This window comes from Phocoena phocoena, chromosome 17, assembly GCF_963924675.1.
Source record: "Phocoena phocoena chromosome 17, mPhoPho1.1, whole genome shotgun sequence".
Classification (NCBI taxonomy): domain Eukaryota; kingdom Metazoa; phylum Chordata; class Mammalia; order Artiodactyla; family Phocoenidae; genus Phocoena; species Phocoena phocoena.
In genome coordinates this window covers 53,173,826-53,186,092 of record NC_089235.1, presented here as the reverse complement: position 1 = coordinate 53,186,092, position 12,267 = coordinate 53,173,826, and the positions used below count along the sequence as shown (strand labels likewise).

Here is a 12,267-nt window from a genome sequence, read left to right as displayed (position 1 = left end):
TTTAGGTGTTTGTATAGTTTTGATGGAGAGGGGAGTAAGAAAATTCTGGCTTTCTCTTTAGTCTATGTCCATGGCCTTAATTTATACTAAAAGCTCATGTGATTTTGCAGGTTCCTCCCATCCCCATATCTGGCAGAAATGATATATTGCCTGATTATTATGTATAAACTGCCTTGTTAATGTTTGTGGGAGACGAGGGATGAGTAAAACATTTCTTAGAGAGCTTATAGTATGTCTTTTAAGCTATATTTCAAGCTTTTTCAGTAAGTTTTTATTAAAAGTACTTCTAAAGGCAAAAGATAGAGGATCTGAGACTTAAAGGAATGCGATGCAAGTTAGATATTACCCCGAAGTAACAATTTTATCCTAAAAATTCATGCTTTTTTTTTTTTTTTCCGGTACGTGGGCCTCTCACTGTTGTGGCCTTTCCCCTTGCGGAGCACAGGCTCCGGACACACAGGCTCAGCGGTCATGGCTCACAGGCCTAGCCGCTCGGCGGCACGTGGGGTCTTCCCGGACCGGGGCATGAACCTGTGTCCCCTGCATTGGCAGGGGGACTCTCAACCACTGCACCACCAGGGAAGCCCCCCATGCATTTTTTAAAAATTTATTTTATTTTTGGCTGCGTTGGGTCTTCTGTTGCTGCGTGTGGGTTTTTCTCTAGTTGTGGCGAGCAGGGGCCTCTTGTCTTTGCGGTGTGCGGGCTTCTCATTGCGGTGCTTTCTCCTGTTGCAGAGCATGGGCTCCAGGCACGTGAGCTTCAGCAGTTGTGGCTCGCAGGCCTCCAGAGTGCAGGCTCTGCAGTTGCGGTGCCTGGGCCCAGTTGCTCTGCAGCATGGGGGATCCTCCCAGACCAGGGCTCAAACTTGTGTCCCCTGCATTGGCAGGCAGATTCTTAACTGCTGCACCACCAGGGAAGCCCGCATGTTTTATATTTATTTCTATATTATCATATTTGTTAAAAGAAAAATTTTAATATCAGATAAAAGTGACCCTTCCAGGAGACACACCATGCTTATGCTATATCTTTCAGAATATCAAGTACCCCCCCAGGTTTTAACATAAAACCACACAAAAATAAAAAGAATAATAACCCACATTTAGTGAGAGTTTATAATATATTTAGCTAACAGAATTGATATTAAATGTTTTACATGCATTAACTCATTTAAATGTCACCAGTCAGTCCTAAGAGGTGTGTAATATTCTGTTACACTGTTTTACAGATTAGAAAAATGAGGATTAGAGGTATAGTTGTGTATCAGAATTATTAAATGGTTGAACCAGGATTCAGACCATGGACTAGCCAACTCTGGAGCACTAGTTCCTAACAGCCCTGTTATATTCCTTTCTGATGAGTGGATAGACAGATTAATGTTTATGGATGCCATTAAGCAAATATTTATTCATTTTGCATTTAAGCCCTATTTTCCTACTTCCATGGTGATAGTATGATGGGTCTCAAAGTCTCTTTAGTAGATAGCTTTTTATGAGACAAGCTGAGGAGTTAAGAGAAGGTGATGAAGGGAGGATTCTTTTATTGGGAACTTAGACAAAATATACTGACAGCCCTTGAATTTGCTATGAAATTGCTTTCATGTTGTGAATGAGGTAGAATAGCCAATACCTTTATAAGGAAAATATCTTTTATTTTTGTGTGGACATGTATCCCACCAAATAACAGTAGTCTCCTGTATCACAGAGTTACTATATTGCTCCAACATTGGCAAATCAAGGCTGTGGTGAAAGTTTCAGACAGGAGTTTTATGACATATTTGGTATTCTTTTGAACTCGGAATCCACTATGTGTGTGTGTGTGTGTGTGCGTGCGTGCCTGCGTGCGTGTGTATAAGAGGAAGAGGGAGAAGTAGGGAAGTAGGGATACTGAGAGGCAGGGAGAGAAGGAATGGGGATGAAAGAGTTGCTATGATTTGTACTTTATGAATGTGTATCTCTTGGAGCATGAGGTAATCCTGGAACAGGAAAATGTCAAGTAAATTGCTACAACTCTTTAAGTGAAAATTCCCCATGGACATCTCTCTGTTTGTTCATAATTATTTTTTTGTGAGACGATCACTAGAAAATATGCTAAGATAGGTTTTCTTTTGTATGACCTAGTCTCAGCTTTTTAATTACATAATGCATTTTTCTTTTCCTAAAAGAACCTCTGTATTACTGGCAACAGACTGAAGATGATTTGACAGTAACAATATCGCTTCCAGAAGACTGTACTAAGGAAGACATTCAAATACAGTTTTTGCCTGATCATGTCAACGTTGTGCTGAAGGGTCAGAGGTTTTTGGAAGGAAATCTCTATTCATCTATTGATCATGAAAGCAGTACATGGATAATTAAAGAAAATAATAGGTATTTTTATAGTTTTATTTATATTTAAAATTTTATTTTTTATTATTTCACTTTTTCCTTGTTTTCTTTTTATACTTTTTGCAGTGGTTACATCATAGGGGAATACTACAATAGGTCCATCATTATTGCTGATTATTTTTAAGATAGATTAAAAATGGAATTACTGTAGTTAAGATTAAAGATACTATTATTGTTTACATTATACTGCGTGCTTTTCATTACCAGCTCTGGATACAATAATAATAATAACAGAAACAATAATAATAATAAATAGGTGAAAGTGGTCATTTATTTAAATTTGTGCTTTTTAAACTTTTTGATAGAAATAATTTTTTTCTATTAACTTTAATTTGCTAATTAGTGGAATGCTACTCTGCAATATGAACCTCAAAAACATTACGTGGACTGAAAGAAGCCAGAGACAAAAAGTATGCCCTGTGCAATTCCACATAAGTGAAGTTCTAGAACTGGCAGAACTAATCTATGGTGATACAAATCAGAACCGTGGTTACCTCTAGGGTGCAGGAGGATTGGCTGGAAAAATGCACAAGGGAACTTCCTGGATGTTTCACTATCTTTATTGGGTTATACGGGCGTATGCATTTGTCAAACAATGAATTCTACACTTAAAATCCATGAATTTCATCTATAAATTACACCTCAGTAAAAAGAATATGTAAATAAAAGGTAAACAAAGGTTGTGTCTTGTAAGACTCTAATCCTCTGTCCCAACTACCGTTCCTCTTTGTAAATCTATTGTTCCAGATACTTCATTCCCTAATCATTTGGATTAATAAAATTAGTCTCTTTCATTTTAGATCAAGTCTTAGTAATTATTGAATTCAGTGATGGTTAATGAATGGTATTAGGCACTTAATTTTTAAAATGGTCAAATTTTGTCAGAAGTGGGTTAAAATTAGATATTTTTATTAAATATAATTCTTGGTTAGTGGTATTTTACCCATCCATGTGAGTCTTGATGTGACTCTGAATTCTGCTAGTCTAAGAAATATATATCTAGTTCAAAATTGTTTTTAAATTAAGCAGATACCCTGAAATCATTTTATTAATGGAGAAATTTGGTGACTTCATTATACTTTTTAATGTATTATTTTAAAAACTCAATATCTGAGAGTTTCTTTCAAAAATATTTTATATTTCCATATATTCTATTTAAACATATCTTACTAGTGTGTGTGAGAGATGAGGATAGCATTTTTAAATTGGCAAACCAGCTGGAACATACTGCTAAATATAAGTCATCAAGCAGGAACCCAGCCAAGGTTTAGGAGAAGAGCTGGACCTTATGCAAATAGTTTCGGCATTTAACACATGAATATAGACCAGCGTTCTTTTTTCATTAAATTTGAGGTGCTTGATTACTATTTTATGTTACAAAAGATAATTACAGTGCTGTGTTGGTGGTATCATTGGTTTAAAAACACATGATTTTTTGGTACTTGATTATATTTTTCATCTCATTTTCAGTAGTTAATGTTCCTTGTAGTTTTGGAAGGATTTGTTAACTAATCTGTAGTTTATTATGTATGGGGCTGTGTGTTCCTTTTTGCTTGGATGATAGGATGTGATTCTAGTTTTAAAATGTAGAAATGCATTTGTGCTAAAAGAGTAACATTGACTAGATATGCCAATTTAATGATGGTTCATAAATTCTTTATAACTAAAACTGTACGAATTCTAACTTCTTTAGCTAGCAACTAAGAACAGTATTTATGCATTCTGGTCACTAGGTACAAGTTCTTTAATAGTTATTTACATATATTTTTTCAGAGAGGCAGAATAGTGCAGTAGTGAAGAACATGGACTTGGAGCCAGACTGCTTTACTAGCTTGTGACCTTGGCAAGTTACTTAACCTCTCAGTGCTTTCTTTTCTTACTTGTAAAATGGAGATGATAATAGTGCTTACTTTATTTGTTTGTGGTGAGCAGTAAATGAGTTAAAACATGTAAAGTGCTTAAGATAGCACCTAGCTTACGGTAAGCATTAGGTAAGTATAAGCTGCTGTCATTATTTTTATTATCATCATTATCACCATTATCATCATCATTCAAGATTAGCTTTCTCCTTAGAAAATGTAACTAAATCTGGGCATTATTGACCATGGTGGTAGTTTTTAATGCTAATGATAGGAACTCATTACATAAGAAAGATATTATTTTGTATAGTCTCTTAAAATACAAGAAGTTTTAGAAAATTTTAAAGTACTGTAATTAATTCATGAGGTAGTGATAATAGCCTTGAAAAAGAATATCTGATAAGTTTGCATGTTCTATTTGATAATTACGATAATAGTTACTATCGTGTTCTTGCAATTGTTTCCTTGCAATTGTGTTCCAGGGCATGGGTTAGTATGGCCCACGTGTACCAGAAATGGCACATGGAAAAGGTTGCTTTGCTGTGAAACAGCTACCACCAACATCACTTTTCTCTGTATTATAGCAACAGCCAGCTTACCTGGATTTCCTTTCCTATTCAAGAGGCACGTGGGCAACTCCCTATCCCATGTCCACAGTCTGCCCTGACTCAGCTCTCTCTCCCTTTTCTGCTGCATCAGTCCTTAATCTTAGTGTTCCCCGATGGGTCCTTCTTTATTGATTTAACTAACCTTCCTGATATTTAGGTTAATAATATATTATGGCTACTAGTTTGTGATAATGAAAGTAATTGTTGGCTCCACACAACAAAGAGGTACCTTTAGTTATAGGCCCTTTCCAGTTAACTTTATGTGCCCCCCCGACCATTCCCCAGTGAAATAGCTCATAGATTCATGCTGCTTGCATTTTTCTATTACTGAAGATTGGTAACACACAGCACACCTGAACTGCAGCAGTACTTTCTGAGTGGTGTTACTCTTCACAGTCACTCCAGTGGTGCCTTCTTGTCTATTAAATCTATATTGTTTACCCTTGGATGATAGGTTTTCCATCATATGCAGAATGAAAATGAACATGATTTTTGGTAAAACATCCTCTGGACATCAGAGGGGTAATTTCTGTGGAAGATTCTTCTGTTTGGTATTGGCTGTATAACTTGTATAGTTGCTTAATGTAACATTACTTTTCTCATCTTAAACTTCTAGCTTGGAGATTTCCTTGATTAAGAAGAATGAAGGACTGACATGGCCAGAGCTAGTGGTCGGTGATAAACAGGGGGAATTTATTAGAGACTCAGCCCAATGTGCTGCAATAGCTGAACGTTTGATGCATTTGACCTCTGATGAACTGGTAAGCAATTGCAATAGCAGTGTGACTTCCCAAGGATCCAGAAGTATGTTATGTGAGGATTATACCATGTTTTTCAAACATTATTTTGCTTTTCCTAATGTAAGAGACAGATTAGGTATCACTGACTAGTGTTTGAATATGGCTTAAATTTCTAATATATATTCCTTATACTGTGTGAATATATATATGTGTGTGGGCATGTTGTACATATAGGGTGGGTGTGCATGTATGGTTGTATGTATATATGTATCTCTCGCTCTCTCAATATATGTACAGAGAGAAAAAAAGAGATATATAGTTGACACTTGAACAATGCAGTGGTTAGGGGACCAACCGTTGTGCACTCAAAAATCCAAGTATAACTTTACAGTTGGTCCTCTGTATCTCCTGCTCACATCCTCAGATTCAACCAGTTGGATATTATATATTTCTGTAGTATGTATTTTAAGTGGACCTTTCCAGTTCAGACCCATGTTGTTCAAGTGTCAACTCCATCTCTGTGTATATCTGTATTCTCTTTTAGAAGAATTGACTGACCAAAGCTGACAGGGACAAAAATTATGATTTTACCCCCTACCTTGCTAATAATCTACGTGTAGTCATTGAAATTTTCTGGGTGCTCTTAGAATATCACAAGGGGTGTTTGTGTGTGTGTGTGTGTGTGTGTATACATATAAAACATACAACTGTGAGATTTTTGTTGAGTATGTTCCTACTCCGATAACATTTAAGATAATGTTAAGAATTTGAACAAATTCAGCAATACACTAGAACTTCAGTTATGTTCCTTTACCAAAACATATCAGCAAATTTAAAATGTCTGATTTATTGCCATCTGGAATTATAGCAATGAGGAAGATTATATAAAGAAGTATTTATACTGTGGGGTTAGTTGCATCCTAAGGTAGAAAGGAAAGATTAGAATATTGAAGGTAAATGTCTCTGACCAAAGAAAACATGACCAAAATGGAGAAACCAAGTTTCACATTTTCTAGCATAATGGAAAATTTCAAGAATCACTGGAATTCATATGTATGACTATAGAACTTTGATTTCATAGCCCTCTTGTTACAAGCCATGCAGACTGCCTTGCTCTGTGTTCATTCAATATTCAGCAAGTATTTATTGTGATAGGGCTCTGGGGATAATTATAGTGATAGTAGTGGGGGTTTGTTTTGAGATTGTAGATAATTGCTACTAACTGTCTTTTAAACTTGATGATTTCAAATGAATATTCATATATATGAGTAACTTATTTATGCCTAAACACTAGTGTGTTTGTTACTTTTAAAATAAAAAACAGAATCTTGTCATCTCTAACTGAAGGCAGTTTTGTGTTTTTCAAATCTTTATTCTTTTTCTTGCCTTACTGCCTTGATTGGAACCTCTAATCCACTGTAAAATAGGAATGGTGAATAGTGAAAGCAGATATTCTTGCTTTATTCATGATCTTGGGGAGAAGACTGAATTTTCACTATTAAGTATGATGGATTCTTTTTATCACTTTGAGGAAATTTCTTCTATTCCTAGTATGCTAAGAGTATTTATCATGATGGTCATGATGTATTATTATTCTTTTTTACATATCACTGGTTTGGTTTACTAATATGTTATTGAAGAGTTTTACATTTATGTTTGTGAGGAATATTGGGGCCTATGGTTATTGTTTTGTTTTGTCTTTTTACTGTCTTTATCTACTTTTGGTATCTGGGTAATGCTGAGTTCATAAAATGAGTAGCGAAGTGTTGCTATCTTCTATTTCTGGAAGAGATTGTGTAGACTTGGCATTATATGTTCTTTAATGTTTAATAGACGTTGCCAGTGAAACTATCTGGACAGGAGTTTTCTTTTTTGAAGGTTTTAAACCATGAATTTAATTTCTTTAATAGTTATAGGATTATTTGGGGCATCTATTTCTATTCACTTTATTTTTCCTTTTTTTTCAGTTTCCAATTTCATTCATTTCTGTTATTACATTTATTTCTCTCTTTTGCTTGCTTTAGATTTATTTTGCTCTTTTTTGAAGGTGAAAGCTTAGATGATTGATTTTTGACCTTTCTCCTTTTCTAATGAAAGCATGTAATGCTATACACTTCCTTTAAATACTACATTAGCTGCATCCCCAACATTTTCAGCCTGTTTTCTTAATCCCGTTACTGATTGATTTGATTTGATGCTGGATTTCAGTTTTTTGCATGGCTGGTTTATTCTTTGTTTGTTCTTAGTCCTAGGGCGGAACTTTTCATGAATCTCAACTGAAAGTCTGGAATGTTTACCAGGGTTTCTCCTCCTGTGTGGGCCCTGATCTCTAATTTTTGTCTCCCAAGCACCTTGATAATTATCAAAACTCAGCTTTTTAGCCCCTTATCCTCTGCTTTCCACTTGTCTTTTTCAGCTCAGCTTGAAATAACAGATAACTCTAGGAAAGCAGCACAGTCCTGGGTTCTCCTTGCTATTCCCTTTTCTCTATAATCTTGTCCTGTTAAATACTGGCTGCTTTGATAGTCCTTAGCTTTTAATTTTTGCCCTCCCATCTCTAACATATGGGTAACTGAAAGGAGAAGGGAGGGAGGAGTGGGGAGGGTGCTTTCTTTTCTGCTGGATGTATGTATCTTCTTGAGACACTGTGACAAAATGGCCCCAGCTAATTGCTGGAATTACCTTCTCAGCCAGCCACTGCAACCAGAATTGTTTCATTGGTACTTAGAAAGGAGAAGACAGCTACAGCTAGCTGGGTGCTTTCTTTTCTGCTGGATGTGTATATCTTCTTGAGATAGTGTGCCAAAATGGCCCCAGCTAATTGCTGGAATTACCTTCTCAGCCAGGCACTGCAACCAGAATTGTTTCCATTGATACTTAGAAAGGAGAAGACAACCACAGCTAGCTGGCTCCATATCCCAGCTGGAAAATGGACAGATTTGATAATGTCTGTAACTTCCAGACATTTAGTTTCACAGACTCTCTGGTCCTTTCATTAGGTTCTCAGTAACATGACTGCATTTTGGCAAACTAGTTGTGTGGACATTTTATCAGTTGTTATAGAATTGTATTTCTGTTATATGCATGTGAATGTATAACTTATCTTTTAAGTGATCCTTTTTTACTCTTTGAGGGATATAAGACCAAACAGTGATTTTTGTATTTCAAACAGTGAACATATTAAAATTACTTTAATGATTCCATTTATCTCTACTTTTGGCATATTTTTCACGATACCTCTGTGTTTTTGTTTGGGTGGACATTTGTGTGTGTGTTTAGTGGTTGTTCTAGAGTTTATAGTATAACATCTTCACCTTATCACCATCTATCCTCAAAATATATCACTTAACTCATAACTTAAAAACTTCACAGTATATTTCCATTCCATCCTTTGTATTATTTTTGTCATTTTATTTCTGTGTTATAAACTTCATGATATGTTATTATTTTAACTTTAGTCAGTCAGTTTTCTTTTAAAGAGATTAAAAATGCAGGGTGAAAAAGCCTTATATTGATCCAAATATTTGTCATTTCCTCTTTTTTACATTCCTTTGTGTTGATTCAGATTGCCATCTGGTGTCATTTTTTTCCTGGCTGAAGAACTTCTTTTGTCATTTCTTGCAATGTAGTTCTGCTGGATAAATTCTTTCAGCTTTTGTTTGTCTGCAGAAATACATGTCTTCCTTGTCTGCAAAAATACTTGAGTTCCTTTTTTTAAAGCTATTTGTTAAGCATGTAAGTCAGTGCTGACAGGGTTTTTTTCCCTTTCAGAACTTCAAATATACTCCATTGTTTTCTGGCTTGTGTAGTTTCTGATGAGAAGTCAGCTGTCATTTGTAATTTTGTTCCTCTGTCAGTAATGTGATTTTTCCCTCCTGTAACCACTTTTAAGATTTTCTCTTTATTACTTGGAGAATAATTTCATTTTTCTCATTTTTAGCAATTTCATTGTAATGTGACTTGCTCTGTGGTTTTTTTTTTCTCTTAATGTTTGTTATGCTTGGGGTTCTTTGACCTTCTTTAATCTGTAGGATTATAGTTTTCATCAAATTTGAAAAAAAATTGCCATTATTTCTTCAAAAATTTTTCCATTCCTCTTGCACTCTTCCAAATACTCATATGTTAGACCACTTGATATTGTTCCACAGGTCACTAGGGTTCTCATCTTTTGTGTGTGTTTTTATTTTTTGTCTTCTCTGCTTCATTCTTAGATAGACTCTATTACTATTTTAGATAGACTGTTACATTTTAGATGGACTCCAACTCACTGGTTGTCTTTTCTTCTGCAATGTCTAATCGGCTGTCAATCCCATCTAATATTGTGTTTTCCATTTCAGATATTGTATTTTCATATCTAGAATTTCAGTTTAGTTCTTTTTTATATCTTCCATATTTCTCAATGTGTTTGTTTTTGTTTACATCTCTGAGTATATAGAACAAGTTTATAATAGCTGTTTTCATATCTTTCTCTGCTGATTCCATCATTCTCTTTTTTTGTGTCTGTTTTTAAGTTTTTATTGGTCACGAGTCTAAAATTTAATATTTAATTATTGCTGTAATCTTAACATTGTTGAGTATGAAGAAATTCATTCTCTTGTTGTTATTTATTTTCTTTTATGGTCTAAGAATCCAAATCCAGATAAAGGTAAACCTCCTTGTAATGCTCAAGAGTTAGAAGAATGTGATATTTTCTTTGAAGAGAGCTCCAGTTTATGCAGATTTGATGGCAGTACATTAAAAACTACTCATGTGGTAAGTTCTTGATAAAGATATTTCTAAAAATTTGTGAATAAATAAAAGTTATTCAGATGAGATGATAATTGATTGACTAAATACTATTTTGCAAAGACAGGTTGATTGTCAGTTACTGGCTGTGACGTAAATTTCTTCACTCCCTAAAGTAGCCATCATTTTATATCGTCATCCCTAATTAAACAATGTTGTATGTTTGGCACTACTGCATATTGATATCTTTCAGTGGGCTTTTTTTTGTGCAGTTTTTCTATGTGTAGTTTGTGCCTGTAATATATAACAACTTAATATCTAACTTTCCTCTCACTCACTGTCCTTTCCTAACTTTTTTTGGATACTTAACATTTTTTTAACTAATGGCTGGGTATTACAATACTCAAAGGTGTTATAAAAATGAGCATTTTTTGGATTATACCTATGTAGACAAATGAGGTGGAATGGCATAAGACCAGTGGGTAGAAAGAGGTGTATCATTCAAGCTTGTACCAAAATTACTTACTCTTATGATTAATTTCTGCATCTGCTTTGCTCTCCTATAACTAACTAACTCCAATAATTTCTAAAAAGCACAGAGATGACATTTTGCTTACCACAGTGTACCTAACACCCACCAAAGGTTCTGATTCTGATAACTGCTTAAAAACATTTTTAGACTGATCTCTTGGTGACAGTCATAGAAATAGAAATTGTTTCAGGTGCATCATGGATCTCAAGAAATTTGCATACACTTTTATGTTTCCCTTCTTTGTCAATCACTCCTCTAACTGAAGAGTAAACAAAGTTCTTGGTCATATTATTTTATGCAATCTGGGCATTGATCCAAAGCCCAGATGATCAAAGTCGTTAGATTTTTTTAGGCGTTTTGCTTCTTAGATATTGTTTAGTTCTGACATAATCTCATAGATAACTCCCTTAATGGTGAGTGAAGAGCCATTACACAATTATTCTTACTTCCTTGGGTTAGATTTTAGAAAATCATTCTTAAGTGTGACTGATGAAAGACTCTTCAATCTGACTAACTGTAGATTATTTATTCTTGAAGAATCTGGCCTTTCTTCCTAAAGTTATAGTCTTAGGAGCTATAACTTTTAGGTACTGTTTCCTGCCTAACTTTTATAGAGAAGACACCTGATCTTAGATGTCGTAAAATGTTATTGTTTAAGCTTAGCTTCTCCAAGAATTTCATTTCATTTTAGTATAGCACTACTAAGTAGTACTGATCAAGTAGTTTAATGTTGGTCATTGAGAGGCATCTAGTTAATGATACCTCTCTTTATTTGCTATGTTTAAGCATACTAAAAATTAAAACCAAGGACTAACAGAAGGGGACCAAAGTAAAACATTTATTATTTACAAATTAGGGTACAAAAGCCCCATCTGCTGACTAAATCCTAGAATTTAGCAAATTTAACCTTAGTCACAGGCAGTGCCAAACCAGATCTGGCTGACCCTGGTGGCGCGGTGGAAACATCTTATTCCCTGAGGCCTCTAGCTCCTTAGAGGAAGAAGTTGATACTACTACTTATATACTTATGTAAATATATACTCTCTTCTGTTTTTCTAAGCTTTGTTGAAGTTCTCACTTTGTTCATTCTTCTCCCAAGCTCAGTGGGCATCTTTATGACCATTATTTTGAACTCTTTATCAGTTAAATCACTTATCTGTTTCATTAAGGTCTCTTTCTGAGGTTTTATCTTATTGCTTCCTTTGAAAGATATTCCTCTGTTTCTTCATTTTCCTTGACTTGCTGTGTTGGTTTCTATCCGTTAAATAAAATAGCCATCTCTCCCAGTAAAGACGTGGTCTTATATAGGAGATGAGCCTTATTGTTCAACTCTGCCCCTAGTTCTTAGTTGCCTCTCAGACTTTGTGATTGTCTGAGCAGCTTTTGTTTTTTTTTTGGCTCCCCGTAATTGAGGGTGT

At 34.9% G+C, this 12,267-nt stretch overlaps 1 protein-coding gene across 1 annotated transcript in view; it reads left to right on the top strand.

The window, feature by feature from the left end:
- NUDCD1 (NudC domain containing 1) overlaps positions 1–12,267 on the top strand; it is an 87,811-nt gene that overhangs the window by 37,319 nt on the left and 38,225 nt on the right. The window contains exons 6-8 of the mRNA XM_065895421.1: positions 2,163–2,367; positions 5,469–5,613; positions 10,219–10,344. Coding sequence (XP_065751493.1) covers positions 2,163–2,367; positions 5,469–5,613; positions 10,219–10,344 — 476 coding nt within the window. The remainder of the gene's footprint in view (positions 1–2,162; positions 2,368–5,468; positions 5,614–10,218; positions 10,345–12,267) is intronic.